Here is a 21,074-nt window from a genome sequence, read left to right on the forward strand (position 1 = left end):
CGGCGTCTTACCGTTCATAACATTGTCATGCGTCGATACACCTTCTCACGTCGAGACTATGTTAATTATAACAGCCTCGTCTGGGGAAGCATGAAAGCGTTGTGATTAACAGCTAACTAACTTGCAATAAATTACTTGCCTGTGTGTGTGTGTGTGTGTGTGTGTGTGTGTGTGTGTGTGTGTGTCGGTCTGTCGGTGGGTTTGGCCGTAGTCACAACTGGGCAAACAAGCGTAGCACCAGCGACCTAGTAGCGAGATTAAAATAAATGCTTCATATCTACGTGTAGACTGAAGTGACGAATCAAATTTGTTCACATCCGGGTCTCTTGCTCACTAGACAGATGCACTAAACCGAGCGAGGTGGTGCAGTGGCTTGCACACTGGACTAGCATTCGGGAGGACGACGGTTCAATCCGGCCATCCTGATTTGAGTTTTCCGTGATTTCCCTAAATCCTCCAGCCAAATGCCGGGATGGTTCCTTTGAAAGGGCACGGCCGACTTCCTTCCCAGTCCTTCCCTAATCCGATGAGACCGGTGACCTCGCTGTCTGGTCTCCTCCCCCAAACAACCCAACCCCAACCCAACAGATGCACTAAGCACTACGCCACCCTGACACAGCAACTTTGCACGACACGTATGTTTTTGGATAGGGTCCGCCTTAAGCAAAAAACAGTTTTGGTTTTTAACCCAAACATGTTTCACTGCAGTTGCAGCATCTTCAGTGGGCTTTTATTTTCCATTTGTTAAAGATAGAGTGTGTTCTTTGTTGTTTGTATATATGTAGCTATTAATTTTTAAATCGTAGTTACAGATATTTGAAAAAACACACAAATAACGAATTTATACCTTTTTACCACGTGGTGTGGTTTTTCTGATGTGTTGTGTTTCTACAGTGACTGTTTTGTTGCACAGTTTGTCATCTGCAATCACGTATACCTTAAAGTAGACAAATTCATTAAGTCAAAATTACGATTTGAAAACTTGTTATTTCTATGCCTGAAATTATTTAATTCTATATGTGTGTCTGTTTACATAATGTTTCACTTACATTTATCTTTTAATCATATTCATCGCTGTCAAACACTATATATCGAGTTGCCACTGTCACTGTAACTGTTTCACTGCTCGCCGAGCGGCTCTAGGCGCTACAATCTGCCAACCGCGCGATCGCTACGGTCGCAAGTTCGAATCCTGCCTCGGGCATGGATGTGTGTCATGTCCTTAGGTTAGTTACGTTTAAGTAGTTCTAAGTTCTAGGGGACTGATGACCTCAGATGTTAAGTCTCATAGCGCTTAGAGCCATTTGAACCATTTTTGAGCAAACGTGCCACGCCCCCTTCCTGCCAAAGACTGTGTACCAGAAAAACTGGCGTGAGCCATCGGTCGCGCAACAGTTCAATTTCGAACACCTCTTTTTGATTTCAAGTTCTCCAATACCTTTTAATGCTGCAGATACATTCTCCGAGATTTCTTAACGTCACGCCTGAAATGTTTCAGGTTGGCTTGAACTGCGTGGTAGTTTGTTATACTTCACCTCCACAAAATGCTTAAATAAGTTGCTACCTGAACAGCCCTTTTATGCACAATGAATGTTGATTACTGAATATTCCGTCACCGTTAAGTATTATTAGTCATGATCCAGTTACTATGTGCACTCACTCCGTGTGCCTTCTTATTCCGCCGCAAGTGGTAGCCGCGCAGTCTAGGGCGTCATGTCACGGTTCGCGTGGCTCCCCACGACGGAGGATCGAATCTTCCCTCGGGCATGGGTGCGTGTGTTGTCCTTACCGTAAGTTAGTTTAAGTTAGATTAATTGGTGTGTAACCATAGAGACTGATAACCTCAGCAGTTTGGTCCCATAAGATCTTACCACAAATTTACAAATTTTTTTTCCTTCTTCCTCCAACTTGGCTCAGACTTCGCCTCCTTACAGGCTGCAGATAAAGTGGCTGAAGATTAACTTCTCGTTCTCATTCACTTCACCACATAAATAGGAAGTGAGGCCGGCCGTTGTAGCCGAGTGGTTCTAGGCGCTTCAGTCCGGAACCGCGCTGCTGCTACGATAGCAGTTCGAATCCTGCCTCGGGCATGGATGTGTGTGATGTCCTTAGGTTAGTTAGGTTTAAGTAGTTCTAAGTCTAGGGGACTGGTGACCTCAGATGTTACGTCCCATAGTGCTTAGAGCCATTTGAACCATTTAGGAAGTGAGATTCAATTCACCTTCTTACATTATCTTCAAAATTACATCTCAGTACATGATAAATTAGCACAGCTACCGACTCGTATACTGCTCCTCAGTACTACGTACATAACACATCTGACATTCAGTTTGATAATTAATAAATACAATACATTTATTATCTGTGACATTTCGCTTTCTTAGATTTCATGGAGCTCTTCCTCCCGCAGCGGTCGCTTCATGAACCTCATGTCTCCACCGCAGCAGTCGGGATCGTCTGACTGCTACCCACTTCCGTACAGTCACTGGATCGTTAGCTGTAGTATCAGCATCTGCGATTTAAAACACCTTCCATCAGTTTCGTGCTCACCGTTTACCGACTAGTCTTTTTCACGAACATCTTTTTTTTCTGACATATGTATTTGTGGTCATGATACCTCTCATTCAAGGAAGGTCCGCAGCTCTTGGTCTAGTGGCTAGCGTTGCTGCCCCTGGATCGCGGGGTCCTGGGTTCGATTCCTGGCCAGGTCGGGGATTTTCTCCGCCCGGGGACTATTATGTTGTCCTCATCATCTCATCATCGTTCGGGTAGTGGCGACACTGGAAATGGAAATATTGGAACTTGTACAGTTGCTAATATCCACTATGCATTCAAGGAATGCGATGTATCACTACCGGCCTACCTTTAATACTAGCTGAGCACTTTCATCAAGGAATAGTTTCATTTAAAGCTCAATCTACTCCAAGAATTGCTGTGTGCGCATTTCGCGCCCGTGTCGTAGATTTTTTCGTGAAAGCGTGGGGATAATATCGTCACAAGCGTTTATTATTAATATGTAATTTAATAACCAAACTGTTTAACACAATGTTTACGCAGTATACTATTATAGTATAATGGTTACAGGATAGATAAACCACAAGTTTGGGCTGTCGCTGGCTGCGGTATGCCCGATGGGCTAGCTACGTAACAGCTTTGAGCCGTTTTTATTATTTTTCTTTTTTCTTTTCAATTCTGTCGTACTCTTTTTGCGTTGGACTTTACAGCTTTCGGCTTCCTTTCGATGCGAGCTTTCATCTGACTTGCCTTTTCTGTAATTCTGAGCGTTGTTACACCACATACGAGACGACATCTTTGTTTTGTTATTTTCAATTTAAACCGATTTTGACTTATATTGGGGTTAATATTTCTATTGTTTCGCTTTGGATCCTAGCAGTGTTGCGCAAGTTCTTCACAATGACACCCGAATCGACGCACTGGGTACACACGTTTTCGCGCTACCGCAATTTATGGTCTTACACAAAGCTATGACGCGAATGCGTCTGCACAGGTACTACGACATCAAAGGTAAAATAAACAATGCTCGGCTAGCACGTACCTATTCGTTGTGGTCTCAACCATTGTTTACGCATTATCTCGTAGTATTTAGCTATTTAAATCGGTGGCTCTTCAAGAAATTTCGACCGACGAGGAAATAGATATTTCGATGTCAAAAGGTATTGGGCTGTGTTCAGTGTCGTGATTTCCAGGAGCAGTCTTCTCCTAATAGCCCAAGACTACAAACTAAGGTGTGTGTGTGTGTGTGTGTGTGTACACACACGTGCGGCGCGCCCAGAGCGCCATCGGCGGCCTCTCCATCAGGCAAGGCCCGGTAGGTGTGCCGGCTAAGCTGTTGGAAAGGCGAGGCGTGACGTAACGCAGGCAGCACACCTGCTAATCTCCAGACTTATTACCGCACCAGCGGTAGAGCGCGCTTCCACACAACGGACGAGGGTATCCCGGCGGGGCCCCAGCACAGAACGCGACCGCTCCCTGATAATGTATGCGCCAGACCGGGCGATCGCTGTTTACACGCGTGTGTGTACGTCGCCGCCACGCCCAGGGTGCGTGCAGACCTCCCGTGCGGCGTAATCTCGGGACCACTTGTACGCCTGCACGCGTCCTCAGCCGCACGCAGCAACGCCTACCCCGGTGAAACTCGTTCCACACACACACACACACACACACACACACACACACACACACACGCACGCATGTAACAACGCCGCTCCACACCGCAGCGCGCGGCATCTGGAACGAATTTCTCGTTTTTATTTATATGCTGCGAAGAGCGCGCCACTGAACGGTTGCGCGCGCGAGTGGGATGGGAATTGTTAAGCGGCTGTTGATACGGCGCCGGAGGCTAGCACGCTCCAAAGGCCCGGGGAATTACTGCTACCTGGTCCCGGCGAACAGAATCCACGGGCCTTAACTGTGCCCGCCTTTGTAATGATACAGAAAAGCCCGCGCTGGCGGACAGCTTTGAATATTAACGTGACAGAAAGATTAAATCCTAGGTCCAGTGTGGTTCTCCTCCGGTAAGCAAAGGCCCTGCGGCTATTAATTCACTCAAGCGAGTGCAACTATCGGGAAGGGAAATTGGTTCCTCCCACTCTAAAGGCATAAATCAAGGGGAGATGTCTGCTGTCTGGCCGCTGAGTAAACTACAGCAGCAGATATTTTCCTATTATTGCACGCCGTTACTACACTTCCACTTTTCTCTGGACTGTATTCACCTATTTCCTTAGCGGCGGAAGAGGAAAGGGGGGGGGGGGGAGGGAGAGGATGTGGGCGAAGAGCATTTGTGTTTAACGTTCCATCGACGACGAAGTTACTAGAAATGCTGTTGTAAGGATTCCGTCATCGTTATCCTTACTAAAAATAGATTTTGGCATCTAATTTCTGGTGATAAACGAAGAAACGTGAGTCGACTTAGAAGAGACAGAGGATCCAGTATTAGAATCAGAATTTAAGAGAGCTTTGGATGATTTAAGATCAAATAAGGCGGAAGAGAGAGACAACATTCCATCAGAGTTTCTAAAATCATTGGGGGACGTGGCAACAAAACGACTATTCACGTTGGTATTTAGAACGTATGAGTCTGGCGACATACCATCTGACTTTTGGAAAAATATCATCCACACAATTCCGAAGACTGCAAGAGTTGCCAAGTGAGAGGATTATCGTACAGTCAGCTTAACAGCTTATGCATCCAATTTGCTGAAAAGAATAATATACATAAGAATGGAAAAAAATCGAGGATGTGTTAGATGACGATCAGTTTGGCTTTAGAAAAGGTAAAGGCACGAGAGAGAATTCTGACGTTGCGGTTGATAATGGAAACAAGACTAAAGAAAAATCAAGACACGTTCATAGGGATTGTCGTCTGTAAAAAGCCTTCGACAGTGTAAAATGGTGCAAGATGTTCGAAATTCTGAGAAAAATAGGGGTAAGCTATAGTGAGAGACGGGTAATATACAATGTATACAAGAGCCAAGAGGGAATAATAAGAGAGGACGACCAAGAACGAAGCGCTCGGATTAAAAAGGGTGTAAGACAGGGATGTAGGCTTTCCCCCCTACTGTTCAGTCCGAACATCGATGAAGCAAAAAAATGGTTCAAATGGCTCTGAGCACTATGGGACTTAACATCTATGGTATTCAGTCCCATAGAACTTAGAACTACTTAAACCTAACTAACCTAAGGACATCACACAACACCCAGCCATCACGAGGCAGAGAAAATCCCTGACCCCCGCCGGGAATCGAACCCGGGCGCGGGAAGCGAGAACGCTACCGCACGACCACGAGCTGCGGACTCGATGAAGCAATGATGGAAATAAAAGAAGGGTTCAGAAGTGGGATTAAAATTCCAGGTGCAGGGATATCAATGATACGATTCGCTGATGACATTGCTATCCTCAGTGAGAGTGAAGAACTAAATGATTTCTGAGGGGAATGAACAGTTTAATGACTACAGAATATGTACTGGGAATAAATCGAAGAAATACGAAACTAATCAGAAGTAGTAGAAATGAGAACGGCGTGAAACTCATCATCAGGATTTATGGTCACGAAGTATGTGAATGTAAGGAATTCTGCTACCTAGGCAGCAAAATAACCAATCACGGACGGAGCAAGGACGACATCAAAAACAGACTAGCACTGGCAAAAAAAGGCATTCCTGGTCAAGAGAAGTCTGATAGTATCAAACATAGGCCTTCATTTGAGGAGTAAATTTCTGAGGCTGTACTGGAGCAGTAGTGGTAGTGAGACATGGACTGTGAGAAAATCGGAACAGAAGACAATCGAAGCATTTGAGATGTGGTGCTAGCAGCAGGCAGGCAAACTTGGCCTCTTTAGTTGATCTGTTGCATTTCGTATTGCATCTCGTAATGTTCTGTGAATAAAACGCAGTCTTTGGTTTGCCTTTCCAGTTTAAGTTGATCGTAAGTGATGCTGACTGTGACAACGGTTACGGGAGCTTTTGCTTAGAGTAGTTCATAATGTTCAAATACAGTATACGTTCCAGAATCCTACAATACGTATTGGATGCAGTGTGCAGGGTCATCTAGGCACACGGTTGAAATCAGTACCCACCAACGTATCCGATCTAACGAATCCCTTTCACTCGTCCGATTGCCGTAATTTTGATTGAATATTTTCATTAAATACTCAAAGAAACAGGTACCGGATTGTAGGGATGGGGGGGGGGGGGGAGGGTGTTCACAGGAAGCTTTCCGTCTCTTACCTAGCGCTGTTTAGGGAGACCATAGAAAACGTAAACGGAGGGGAGAGGACAGAGTTCTTACCTTTCATCCAAGAATGGTAATTCTGCAAGATATGCAGGAGAACTTTTTAAGTTTGCAACGTAGGTGAGAACTACCGGCGGAAGTGGAGCTGTGAGGCCGGATCGTGCACGGATGGCTCGCGAAGGCAAAAGGGTTCGGGTTCGAGTCCCGACCCAGCAGACAGTTTTAATCTACGAGGATTTTCCTATTTAATTGTGCTTATCCACTTTTGCTGAAGGTCCTTGTAGTTTTCTGCGAAATTTCCTTGCCAATTACAGATTTCAGTTTTTGTAAGTATGCCTTATACGCATTGCAAGTCTCTCTTCTGCATTAGTAAAGAAATGCTGTTAGCAGACTGTGTACTAAGAAGCATGCTCCGCGGCTAGAAGCTTCAGGGCCGACAGGTCGTTAAAGCCAATTCACTGCAGTCCTTTGCGAATATTCTCGTGTGTGCTGCTTTGTACAGGCGGAATACTTAGCCGTGTTCGTAATGTGCAGGCCGCAAGCGTGAGCACGAGTGTGCTCTGCGCTAATTGCTATGTATGTGTGCGACAAAAAAAAAAAAAAATAAATAAATAAAAAAATAAACACCGTCTCGAAGAATGCCTCAAAAGAGCGGTAACTTAACCACATGTATGGTAGACAAGTGTGTGTGTGTGTGTGTGTGTGTGTGTGTGTGTACATCCATCTCCATGAAATGGTTGATGGTTGAAGTGGAACCGGCAAGACGGGTCATGAATTTTGAAGGGAACTTTTGGGTAAGTAGCAGTATCAGTCCTAAGAGGTGTAGACACCATTATTGCCTCAGAAAAATAAATAGTTGCATGATTAATTTTAGTTATTGCAAGTACCGCCAGCAGAGCAGGCACGCATTGAAATCCACAGTATCGTAGCACGCCGATAGGGCAGCCAAAACAAAACTGGCACAGCTCATTGATAAAGAGGAGATAGCCACCGCCATTTTGTTTTGGCGCCTCTAGCAGCGTGTTACGCTACTGTAGTCGAGATGGGGTAAGAAGAATCCTGACAGATCACAGCTTCGTTGCCATATTTCAAATTCTAAGCGCTATCGCCTGCAGACGAATACTGTAGCAGTCTATACAGCTGTAAAAACATTGGGACGTTGCCACGGACAAGCTCAAAGCTGCCACGCCCAGCGTATTGCAAACTATCAGGAACCAATTTACATCGACTCAGCTATAGGAGTCTGGGGTTTCAGTGAGTACTGTTGGTGTTGTTGTGGTCTTCAGTCCTGAGACTGGTTTGATGCAGCTCTCCATGCTACTCTATCCTGTGCAAGCTTCTTCATCTCCCAGTACCTACTGCAACCTACATCCTTCTGAATCTGCTTAGTGTATTGATCTCTTGGTCTCCCTCTACGATTTTTACCCTCCACGCTGCCCTCCAATGCTAAATTTGTGATCCCTTGATGCCTCAAAACATGTCCTACCAACCGATCCCTTCTTCTAGTCAAGTTGTGCCACAAACTTCTCTTCTCCCCAATCCTATTCAATACCTCCTCATTAGTTACGTGATCTACCCACCTTATCTTCAGCATTCTTCTGTAGCACCACATTTCGAAAGCTTCTATTCTCTTCTTGTCCAAACTGGTTATCGTCCATGTTTCACTTCCATACATGGCTACACTCCATACAAATACTTTCAGAAACGACTTCCTGACACTTAAATCTATGCTCGATGTTAACAAATTTCTCTTCTTCAGAAACGATTTCCTTGCCATTGCCAGTCTACATTTTATATCCTCTCTACTTCGACCATCATCAGTTATTTTACTCCCTAAATAGCAAAACTCCTTTACTACTTTAAGTGTCTCATTTCCTAATCTAATCCCCTCAGCATCACCCGATTTAATTTGACTACATTCCATTATCCTCGTTTTGCTTTTGTTGATGTTCATCTTATATCCTCCTTTCAAGACACTGTCCATTCCATTCAACTGCTCTTCCAAGTCCTTCGCTGTGTCTGACAGAATTACCGACTGCTGATGTGCACCTATATACAGAAAAAATTACATAATTTTTTTTTTTTTGGATATGATTAAAATCCTATAGCCAACCCTCGTGTACCGTCTTCCTACTCCTCATTTTATAGATGATTGTTCATTACCTCGCCATCATTGTTCATTGCCACACCATCTTTTTTTAAATAGTATTAACTGCCAGCTGCATTTGCTGCCACATGCCAGTATACTTTTAGCGAAATGTTTCGTCTGGCAGCTTCCCTGTGAATCTTTGTGAGGTTGTAGGACCCTTATTGGGCATCGATTTTACATAACGAATTAATGTTGGCGCTTGGTGATGTTCAGCTGAATAACACAGTGCATTCTTTGTATTAACTTGTTACATCTGACTGTGAAGCATAGCCAAAAGAAGTTGACATTTAAGGGTCGACGTTGTGTGATTTAGCGGCTCCCCGTTGAGAACGGCTGAATGCTTTGGAAGCATGCAAAAGTATTGCTGCTGTAGCTCCGTGACTGAAGCGAGGCCAAGGTTTCGACCCCATATGACCAAAGGGACGATTTCAGATGCCAGTGCGCAGTATTTCCTCCTGAATTTAATCAAAGACAAAGGCTTGTATGTTCCCTGCTCTCGTGGCCACTTGGGTACACGCCTGCATGTTGTTAATACACACGTCAAAAAAAGTTTTGCATCACCTCGGTTCCGAGAGTTCCGGAACCTGTACAGAAAATTTGAATAGAGATCATCATCATTTCCGCCCTTTTTATTGCTCATAAAAACCACACATTGCATGTTGTACCACCATACAGCGAGACCTTCAGAGCTGGTGGTCCAGATTGATGTACACACCGGTACCTCTAATACCCAGTAGTATGTCCTCTTGCACTGATGCATGCCTGTATTCGTCGTGGGGCATACTATCCACAAGTTCATCAAGGCACTGTTGGTGCACATTATCCCACTCCTCAACGATGATTCGGTGTAGATCCTTCACAGTGGTTGGTGGGTCACGTCGTCCATAAACAGCCCTTTTCAATCCATCCCAGGCATATTCGATAGGGTTCATGTCTGGAGAACATGCTAGCCACTCTAGTCGAGAAAGGTTCAGAAATGGTTCAAATGGCTCTGAGCACTGTGGGACTTAACATCTGAGGTCATCAGTCCCCTAGACTTACAACTACTTAAACCTAACTAACCTAAGGACATCACATACATCCACGCCCGAGGCAGGATTCGAGCCTGCGACCGTAGCGGTCGCGCGGTTCCAGACTGAAGCGCTAGAACCGCTCGGCCACAGCATCCGGCTTTGTGTAATACTTTACAGAAACAAATGGACACCCATACAAGATGACTCCTCCGTGTCGAAACGTGTCTGGATAAATAAAAAATAAAAACATTGTGATTTGCTTAAATCCGAGTTTAAAAAATTGTGAACACTGAAAAAACTTCAACAGTGTGTTAAAACGCATCCTCAGACCTTCACTACTCGATGGTTCGAAACATTTGACGTCCTTCCATCAGGCGACGAATGTCTGAAGTTTCTGTTGTTGGCAGAGCAAATGTAGTAATAAAAAAGCAACTAATACATGAACTGCGACGATCTGTCTTTGCATTAATTGCTAATGGTTACTACGTCCGCAGCAAGTGATGCCTGCGTTCGTTAACTCACTGAAAATTCTTGAGGCAACTATTCGTGTTCAGAATCAGAGTATTTGAGGATGTTTGAACCCTGTGATTTATATGGGGAAGTGTCTTTGTGTAATTCATTGGAGGCTGAAAACAGTGTTTAGTTGCGCAGTGTTGTATTTTTATTCAAGATTTTCTTTCTACATCTACACCTACATACATACATACTCCGCAATCCACCATACGGTGCGTGGCTGAGGGTACCTCGTACCACAACTAGCATCTTCTCTCCCTGTTCCACTCCCAAACAGAACGAGGGAAAAATAACTGCCTATATGCCTCTGTACGAGCTCTAATCTCTCTTATCTTATCTCTGTGGTCTTTCCGCGAAATATAAGTTGGCGGCAGTAAAATTGTACTGCAGTCAGCCTCAAATGCTGGTTCTCTAAATTTCCTCAGTAGCGATTCACGAAAAGAACACCACCTTTCCTCCAGAGACTCCCACCCGAGTTCAGCATTTCCGTAACACTCGCGTGATGATCAAACCTACTAGTAACAAATCTAGCAGCAACGCCTCTGAATTGCTTCTATGTCCTCCCTCAATCCGACCTGATAGGGATCCCAAACGCTCGAGCAGTACTCAAGAATAGGTCGTATTAGTGTTTTATAAGCGGCCTCCTTTACAGATGAACCACATCTTCCCAAAATTCTACCAATGAACCGAAGACGACTATCCGCCTTCCCCACAACTGCCATTACATGCTTGTCCCACTTCATATCGCTGTGCAATGTTACGCCCAAATATTTAATTGACGTGACTGTGTCAAGCGCTACACTGCTAATGGAGTATTCTAACATTACAGGATTCTTTTTCCTATTCACGGCTTTTTTATGTGGTAGTTCTCTTCTAGTGTGAGTTTTGGATAGAGACTGTTGCTTTCGCCGAGGCTATTGGGATCGGTATGAAGGTTGATGAGTTAAATTTTGAACGAACTGGAGATCTAACCTTGACGCCAGTCGGACCTCCTACCTGTCGCTGATTTCCGGACTTGGCTGGATCGCCGTCGCTGGAGTGCGTGCCGTTAATACCGCCCCCCTGGAGACTAATTGTGGCGTTCGTTAGCGCTGCTCCGGACACACCCGCCGCTGCCCACCGCGCCGCATGCGCGTGATTCATGTCGGGGCAGCAGGAGTTATTAGCCCGGGCCGAGAGGCGCTTTTTCTCCCTCTCGGCCTCTTTTTCCACCAGCTAACGAGAAAATTGTTAAACCCCGCTCTTTCCTACGGTAATTTATGGTAGGTACAAATGCGCGGATAATTGTGTTCCGTCTGCGGCCGGTGTTCCGTCCACTGCCCTGGACTGGTAGTAAGGGCTTTGTGGTGATCGGCGTTAATTGCTGCTCCCCGTCGCCCGGTGGTCACTGTATTAGTCTAAATAACCCGGTGGCTCAGTACGATGCGAAAGGTCTCTTAAACGCGAACGGAGCGGAGCACAGTGTGACAGAACTTACGCGCGCTATGCTGATCAGTAAATCAAAGTAGTTTTCCGAAAAGGTAAGAAAAACGGCTTTGGAATTCGATTTTGAGATAGTAATCGGAAAATCTCTGGCAAAGTTAGAACGTGGATAGGTATCATCATCATCATTTAAGACTGATTATGCCTTTCAGCGTTCAGTCTGGAGCATAGCCCCCCTTATACAGTTCCTCCATGATCCCCTATTCAGTGCTAACATTGGTGCCTCTTCTGATGTCAAACCTATTACTTCAAAATTATTCTTAACCGAATCCAGGTACCTTCTCCTCGGTCTGCCCCGACTCCTCCTACCCTCTACTGCTGAATCCATGAGTCTCTTGGGTAACCTTGCTTCTCCCATGCGTGTAACATGACCCCACCATCTAAGCCTGTTCGCCCTGACTGCTACATCTATAGAGTTCATTCCCAGTTTTTCTTTGATTTCCTCATTGTGGACACCCTCCTGCCACTGTTCCCATCTACCAGTACCTGAATCCACCCAGCTTTCGCTCCCGTACAACAAAGTTGGTCGAAAGATTGAACGGTGCACAGATAACTTAGTCTTGGTATTGATTTCCTTCTTGCAGAAGAGAGTAGATCGTAGCTGAGCGCTCACTGCATTAGCTTTGCTACACCTCGCTTCCAGTTCTTTCACTATGTTGCCATCCTGTGAGAATATGCATCCTAAGTACTTGAAACCATCCACCTGTTCTAACTTTGTTCCTCCTATTTGGCACTCAATCCGTTTATATTTCTTTCTCACTGACATTACTTTCGTTTTGGAGATGCTAATCTTCATACCATAGTCCTTACATTTCTGATCTAGCTCTGAAATATTACTTTGCAAACTTTCAATCGAATCTGCCATCACAACTAAGTCATCCGCATATGCAAGACTGCTTATTTTGTGTTCACATATCTTAATCTCACCCAGCCAGTCTATTGTTTTCAACATATGATCCATAAATAATATGAACAACAGTGGAGACAGGTTGCAGCCTTGTCTTACCCCTGAAACTACTCTGAACCATGAACTCAGTTTACCGTCAACTCTAACTGCTGCCTGACTATCCATGTAAAGACCTTTAATTGCTTGCAAAAGTTTGCCTCCTATTCCAAAATCTTGTAGAACAGACAATAACTTCCTCCTAGGAACCCGGTCATATGCCTTTTCTAGATCTATAAAGCATAGATACAATTCCCTGTTCCACTCATAACACTTCTCCATTGGATAGGTATGAGGAAGAGAATTAAAAAGGATGCAAGGAAGATTGTAGACGACGTTAAAGTGCCTGTGGAGCAGAACAGCGAAACTAATGTGCATTAGTAAGGGTTTGAGGTTAGAGATATTGGCTTGATGCGTAAGTTCGTAGCGTTTTTGTTTTGCGTGTTAGCTTTCCGGTTCCTAAGGGTACATTTAACAAATGGCTCTGAGCACTATGCGACTTAAGTTCTGAGGTCATCAGTCGCCTAGAACTAATTAAACCTAACTAACCTAAGGACATCACACACATCCATGCCCGAGGCAGGATTCGAACCTGCGACCGTAGCGGTCGCTCGGTTCCAGGCGCGACTGTAGCGCCTGGAACCGCACGGCCACTCCGGCCGGCTGTACATTTATCGATTGTCATTTTTTATTTGTAGTTCACTGTTGCTATTTGAGTTTACACATTGTCATTTGGAGACAGTGATTGGAGATTAGGAAATGAGACACTTAAAGTAGTTTTGCTATTTGGGGAGCAAAATAACTGATGATGGTCGAAGTAGAGAGGATATAAAATGTAGACTGGCAATGGCAAGGAAAGCGTTTCTGAAGAAGAGGAATTTGTTAACATCGAGTATAGATTTAAGTGTCAGGAAGTCGTTTCTGAAAGTATTTGTGTGGAGTGTAGCCATGTATGGAAGTTAAACATGGACGATAAATAGTTTGGACAAGAAGAGGATAGAAGCTTTTGAAATGTGGTGCTACAGAAGAATGCTGAAGATTAGACGGGTAGATCACATAACTAATGAGGAGGAATTGAACAGAATTGGGGATAAGAGGAGTTTTTGGCACAACTTGACTAGAAGAAGGGACCGGTTGGTAGGACATGTCCTGAGGCATCAAGGGATCACAAGTGCAGCATAGGAGGGCAGCGTGGAGGGTAAAAATCGTAGAGGGAGACCAAGAGATGAATACACTAAGCAGATTCAGAAGGATGTAGGTTGCAGTAAGTACTGGGAGATGAAGGAGCTTGCACAGGATGGAGTAGCATAGAGAGCTGCGTCAAACCAGTCTCAGGACTGAAGTCCACAACAACAACAACATGGGTTTAATGCCATTGCACAGCAAGAAAATAGCTTTCTGTTTTAAGGAGGATCGTTTAGACATTAGTGACTCTCCACAGGAAGATCTTCAGGGTTTGAAGAAGGTCGTTCTAACGCATCAATCCACTATGATCCACGTAAGTGGCCTCTAAAACTGGCAAAGGTGATGCGCTGTGATCATTCCACCATCGTGCGACTTTTGCGTGCAATGGGGAAGATTAAAAAAATGGTTCAAATGGCTCTGAGCACTATGGGACATAACATCTGAGGTCATCAGTCCCCTAGAACGTAGAACTACTTAAACCTTACTACCCTAAGGACATCACACACGTCCATGCCCGAGGCAGGATTCGAACCTGCGACCGTGGCGGACGCGCTGTTCCAGACTGAAGCGCCTAGAGCCGCTCGGCCACTCCGGCCGGCGAAGGTTAAAAAATCTGGTGTATGGGTACCGCATGCACTAAGCCAAAATCATTAAATTCAGTGCGTGGCCATATGTGCATCTTTGCTTGTTCGTCATCAGTTCGTTCGTGAACAGCACTGACCAATGTTATCCTGTATCGTTTCTGCTGTCGAGAAATGGTGTATTTATGCAAGCGTAAGGTAAGGAAAGGAAAGGAATAGTGGAACCCAAACGGAGCACCCACTCCCCGTACAAAGCCCTCTGGTGGACCAGAGACAGTGTGGCGTACTGCGAATTCCATCCTCAAGATGTAACCATCACTGCTGACATTATTGTTAACAACTAAGACGTCTTGGAGACGCAATCCAAGACGAACGATCAGAAAGACTGCTTGAAGTGATACTACTACCCGATAACGTGGACCAGCATTCTGCTAGACTGATAACAAACACTGTACAGGAGATGGGTTGGGAAGTCATCCCGCACCCACCTTATTCACCTGATATTGTGCCGTCAGATTTTTACCTAGTCCGCTCTGTATCGAACAGCTTTCAAAAAATTTCATTTCCGGATGATAATCGCCTCGATCATGAATGGACGAGTTCTTCGCCTCAGAACCACGTGATTTCTAAGTCGCGGAATCGAAAAGTTTTCCCAGCGTTGACGGACTGTTTGCCCCCCTTCTTGCAGCGGTGTACCGTAGGTCTCTAGAAGAGCGTAGCGTTCCAAAGGATTGGAAAAGGGCACAGGTCATCCCCGTTTTCAAGAAGGGACGTCGAACAGATGTGCAGAACTATAGACCTATATCTCTAACGTCGATCAGTTGCAGAATTTTGGAACACGTGTTATGTTCGAGTATAATGACTTTTCTGGAGACTAGAAATCTACTCTGTAGGAATCAGCATGGGTTTCGAAAAAGAAGGTAGTGTGAAACCCAGCTCGCGCTATTCGTCCACGAGACTCAGAGGGCCATAGACACGGGGTCACAGGTAGATGCCATGTTTCTTGACTTCCGCAAGGCGTTCGATACTGTTCCCCACAGTCGTTTAATGAACAAAGTAAGAGCATATGGACTATCAGACCAATTGTGTGATTGGATTAAAGAGCTCCTAGATAACAGAACGCAGCGTGTCATTCTCAATGGAGAGAAGTCTTCCGAAGTAAGAGTGATTTCAGGTGTGCCGGAGGGGAGTGTCGTAGGACCGTTGCTATTCACAATATACATAAATGACCTTGTGGATGACATCGGAAGTTCACTGAGGCTTTTTGCGAATGATACTGTGGTATATCGAGAGGTTGTAACAATGGAAAATTCTACTGAAATGCAGGAGGATCTGCAGCGAATTGACGCGTGGTGCAGGGAATGGCAATTGAATCTCAATGTAGACAAGTGTAATGTGCTGCGAATACATAGAAAGATAGATCCCTTATCATTTAGCTACAAAATAGCAGGTCAGCAACTGGAAGCAGTTAATTCCATAAATTATCTGGGAGTACGCATTAGGAGTGATTTAAAATGGAATGATCATATAAAGTTGATCGTTGGTAAAGCAGATGCCAGACTGAGATTCATTGGAAGAATCCTAAGGAAATGCAATCTGAAAACAAAGGAAGTAGGGTACAGTACGCTTGTTCGTCCATTGCTTGAATACTGCTCAGCAGTGTGGGATCCGTACCAGATAGGGTTGATGGAAGTGATAGAGAAGATCCAACGGAGAGCAGCGCGCTTCGTTACAGGATCATGTAGTAATCGCGAAAGCGTTACGGAGCTGATAGATAAACTCCAGTGGAAGACTCTGCAGGAGAGACGCTCAGTAGATCGGTACGGGCTTCTGTTGAAGTTTCGAGAACATACCTTCACCGAGGAGTCAAGCAGTATATTGCTCCCTACTACGTATATCTCGCGAAGAGACCATGAGGATAAGATCAGAGAGATTAGAGCCCACACAGAAGCATACCGACAATCCTTCTTTCCACGAACAATACGAGACTGGAATAGAAGGGAGAACCGATGGAGGTACTCAAGGTACCCTCCGCCACACACCGTCAGGTGGCTTGCGGAGTATGGATGTAGATGTAGATGCAGATGCAGAACAGTGAAGGAGAATGTCTATAGTCTCTGTACTGTGTATCTGTTGTGTTTATTAAACTTATAGAATAACGCTACGAACTTATGCTCCCACTCAATGAAAACCATCGAGCACTACCTACTTGTCATCTCAGTAAACAGCTCTGCATATTACGCAGCATTCTAGTAATAAATTGGTCGAGTTCATAACGGAAACATTGTCGCATTGGAACAACACCTTAGTGTATTCTTGATAATATTTGTTAAATAAGTGTCGCCAAATCATGGGGGAAGTTGTAGGAAGTAGGGTTCATATATGGAAGTCGATATCGCAGTAGTAAGCGTTTATTCAAATTTAAAATCAATACTAGTGTGGCTCTTGAAAAACAAAAACAAAGTAAGATAATTTGAAATACTGAAATTAATTGTGTGAGACTTTCCAGAATGAAAATTTCACTCTGCAGCGGAGAGTGCGCGGAAGTGAAACTTCTTAACAGATCAAACTGTGTGCCGGGCCGAGGCTCGAACTCGGAACCTTTACCTTTCGCGGGAAAGTGGTCTACAACCTTTTTTTTTTTATTTTGTTTGTTATTGGTCGTGGGGGACGTCTCATCGTTGATCCCTTCTTCACTCAGTCCTGCGGACACTCAGAGCAACCAGCTCTCTGACCGAACACACTGAGCTATTTTGTCGGCATGACCCAGTCGCGACTCACGATCCGTTCTCACAGCTTTGGAAGGTAGGAGACGAGGTATTGGCAAAGCTGAAGCTGTGAGGACGGGTCATGAGTCGTGCTTGGGTAGCTCAGTCTGTAGAGCACTTTCCCGCTTATAAGAAAGGTTATGTCGACAAATCAGAAAAAAAACAGTTATAGTTTCGTTACGTCTTTCGAAGATCCTCTTTCACGCCAATCCCCATCTTCTTTTCTAACATCCTGTCTCTGATCCTTCTCTCTGAGCGTGCTTAGCTCGGCTCTCTCTATTTCTCTATTTTTGTGTCTCTTGCTCTTTATCTATCACACTCCTCTGTGTTCTCTCTCTTTCGTTACCTCTCTGTCGCTAACTAATTATCTCTCTCTCTCTCTCTCTCTCTCTCTCTCTCTCTCTCTCTCTCTCCCTCTCTCTCTCTCTCTCCCCTCCTCCCCCCTCCCTCTCCCCCTCTTTTTCCCTCTCTCCCCCTCCCTCCCTCCTTCCCTCCCTCCCTCCCTCCCTCCCTCCCTCCCTCCCTCCTTCACTCCCTCCCTCCTTCACTCCCTCCCTCCCTCCCTCCCTCCTTCACTCCCTCCCTCCTTCACTCCCTCCCTCCCTCCCTCCCTCCTTCACTCCCTCCCTCCCTCCCTCCCTCCTTCCTTCCTTCCCTCCCTCCCTCCTTCCTACTGCCTCCTTCTCTGTCTCAACCTTGTGCTAATTCAGTTGCACTTTCACTTGCCGTTTATAATTTCTCAATTCTTTGTCCAAAGCACGGCAATCATTCCTCGAGTTGTGATATGTGATGGGTAGGATTGTCCTCGGAGGATAGGGGACAATTGCTTGAGATGCGTTATCAGTGTATCTTCTCACGTCGTAAAGTTATCACGCGGTAGCTGCACGCTGCGCACGTTTCACCTTTGAAGGATTGAAACATTCTCCAGTAAGATAGGAGCGAGCGCTCGCATTGGTCATTGTTCGTCCCGTAGCGCATCACCTTTCCGCCGAGGTGCGCTCATAAAAGATACCAGGGGTGATGCCCGCCTACGTGTGTGGGAGAGAGAATTCGGCCACGTATATATGGGAGGGGGCGGCGACAGCTTAATGGCGGCCGCCGGCTTTCGTTTTCGGGGCACGTCTGGCGCTGTCCTTGGTTTGCTCGACGCGGCACGGCGCAGGCGCAGAGCGGGCGAGATGCGATCTATTTATAGGCGTCGCCTCGCCTGGAGCCATGCCCATCTCATCCAGCTCCAGCTCCAGCTTCCAGCTCCAGTGGCCGTCAACGCTTCCCAGCGGGCAGCCGCCGGGCACGCATTCCTGCGGGCACACGCACACGCACCACGCACCACGCACGTGGCCGCACGCTGCGGTCGCACTGCCCCGGGCCGTCTGCTGCATCTGCGGCCGACCGCGAACCAGCCCGTTTCCTCCGCTCTCCGTGTGGACACACGTGAAGACTGGCGGCATCCCTCCCCAGTCTGTGTGAATACAGGCTTGCTGTGTGGGAGAAACTGCATCCACTGGCTGCTTCGTTGCTTGTACTGATAGATAACAACAGTAGTTGGTATTTCTGCTGCTTTGTGTAGAATGCGTCAGTTTGTAGGATGTTCGACGTAGCAGACGATAGCTTGTAGCGCAGATATAAACGGAAACATTCCTCTGAGGTTCACTAAGCAAATGCTGGGAGGAGAGACCTGGGAAGCCTCGGGAAATGATGGAGTGTTCGGTACAGGAACGTCACAAACTGGAACAGGCATTATGCCTTAGCCCATCAAGAAAAAAAGACTAAGAAGAAAGGAAAACAAGAAAGATAAGGGATAAAAGGAGCAGATGAGGAAGAAGATTAGAAATTAAGGAACAATACAAGAATTAGGTGAGGAGGAAAAGGAGTACAAGGTTAGGAGGAAGAGAACCTGAATGCAAATAGTAGTAGTTGAGAGGAGAAAAGAAAGATGAGACAGAGAAGCAGACGCAGGTGAGCGAGGAAAGGAGTGGCAGGTGAGGGGGAAACTGAGGGAGAAGGAGAAAAGGAGAACAAGAAGAAAATGAGAGGAAGAAAAGGAAGAAAAACAAAGCAAGGGAAGAGGATATATTCCGTGTGGTTCATAGCCTAGTGTACACCTTCATTGGCTGACCCCCCACTATGCACATTGCGTCTTGCGTGTGGCTAATATATTTAGTATCGAGTGAGTGTAGACTGTAGTGTCGTGTTTTATGTTGTTGCACTGGTAGTGATGAAAACCTACAGTGTCCCGTGATTTCTCTATGAGACACTTGCAGGTATTTTGAATTTGCCACAGGAGACTGGCGCACAACCTAACAACGACGAATTTTACGAAAGCAAATTTGTTTCGGTTGCCGACTAATACAGGTGAACATTAATATTCGTTTGCGACCCTGGCCATTTACAGAAGGAAGAAAACGTGACTTTGATTTACTTTACTAGGATTTACTGGAAGTTCAAAAATATTATTTTGTGTTTGGGAAAAGAATTACTGGTGGCGTAGATGGCGTTTGTGACGAAGACTTTCAGCAGGTAACAGCATGGACGTGGTGCAGTGCTGATTCTAGGTGGCTGCTGCAGAAGGTGTGTGAACTTCATTGGTGCAATGACGGTGGTGTGTTGCTGCCCTTCTGGATAATTACGGTGTATTAGTTGTAGCAGTCGCTAAGTGAAGCATAGAAATCGAAATGATTGCAACCATCGTAGGTTGTAATGCATTTTTTTCCGAGCGGCAACAGAGCAATAGAGACCTAAAATTCTTTCGAACGCGTGACAGAAGTTAGTACAAATACATCACAGTCCCTGTTTCAGTGAATGTTCTAGACTGTATAAGCATGAACTTCTTTGTTTGACCTTCGTCTCACAATAATGGAGATCTATCAGTTTCAAGTCAAATGCAAGTGAAATAAATACACAAGATGATCGACTTTTGAGATCAAGAAAAAGTGTAGTTATATGGCAGACCGTAAGCACATCTGTCTGTCATTCACTCAGCAATTACGGTAAAAGCGAAATAGTAATTTGTAGCACAAAATTCCGTACTCCACGTAGCAGCAGCGAACATAGATAGGGACGGTGCACTGAGATTACTCAATTGTATAAATGATTTTACCCATGACGACAGTGACTCAGGGTCAATAGCCATAATTGTACTTTTTATGGACACTGCATCAAATATAGGCTCATCATCTTCTTGTTCATCATCTTCTTGTTCATCATCTTCTTGTTCATCATCTTCTTGTTCATCATCTTCTTGTTCATCATCTTCTTGTTCATCATCTTCTTGTTCATCATCTTTTTTGTTCATCATCTTCTTGTTCATCATCTTCTTGTTCATCATCTTCTTGTTCATCATCTTCTTGTTCATCATCTTCTTGTTCATCATCTTCTTGTTCATCATCTTCTTGTTCATCATCTTCTTGTTCATCATCTTCTTGTTCATCATCTTCTTGTTCATCATCTTCTTGTTCATCATCTTCTTGTTCATCATCTTCTTGTTCATCATCTTCTTGTTCATCATCTTCTTGTTCATCATCTTCTTGTTCATCATCTTCTTGTTCATCATCTTCTTGTTCATCATCTTCTTGTTCATCATCTTCTTGTTCATCATCTTCTTGTTCATCATCTTCTTGTTCATCATCTTCTTGTTCATCATCTTCTTGTTCATCATCTTCTTGTTCATCATCATCGGTTTCCAACAT

The 21,074-nt window shown here is 45.1% G+C and overlaps 1 protein-coding gene across 1 annotated transcript; it reads right to left on the minus strand.

Moving 5' to 3' along the window:
* Positions 1-20,663: 20,663 nt before the first annotated feature.
* On the minus strand, positions 20,664-21,074 carry LOC124775247 (glutamic acid-rich protein-like). Its single transcript, XM_047250085.1, has one exon. It carries the CDS (start codon positions 21,072-21,074, stop codon positions 20,664-20,666), a length of 411 nt encoding a protein of 136 aa, XP_047106041.1.

Source organism: Schistocerca piceifrons, chromosome 2, assembly GCF_021461385.2.
Source record: "Schistocerca piceifrons isolate TAMUIC-IGC-003096 chromosome 2, iqSchPice1.1, whole genome shotgun sequence".
NCBI lineage: Eukaryota > Metazoa > Arthropoda > Insecta > Orthoptera > Acrididae > Schistocerca > Schistocerca piceifrons.

Coding starts and splice junctions, on each gene's coding strand:
- LOC124775247 (XM_047250085.1), bottom strand. CDS start 21,074: ATGTTGGAAACCGATGATGATGAACAAGAAGATGATGAACAAGAAGAT.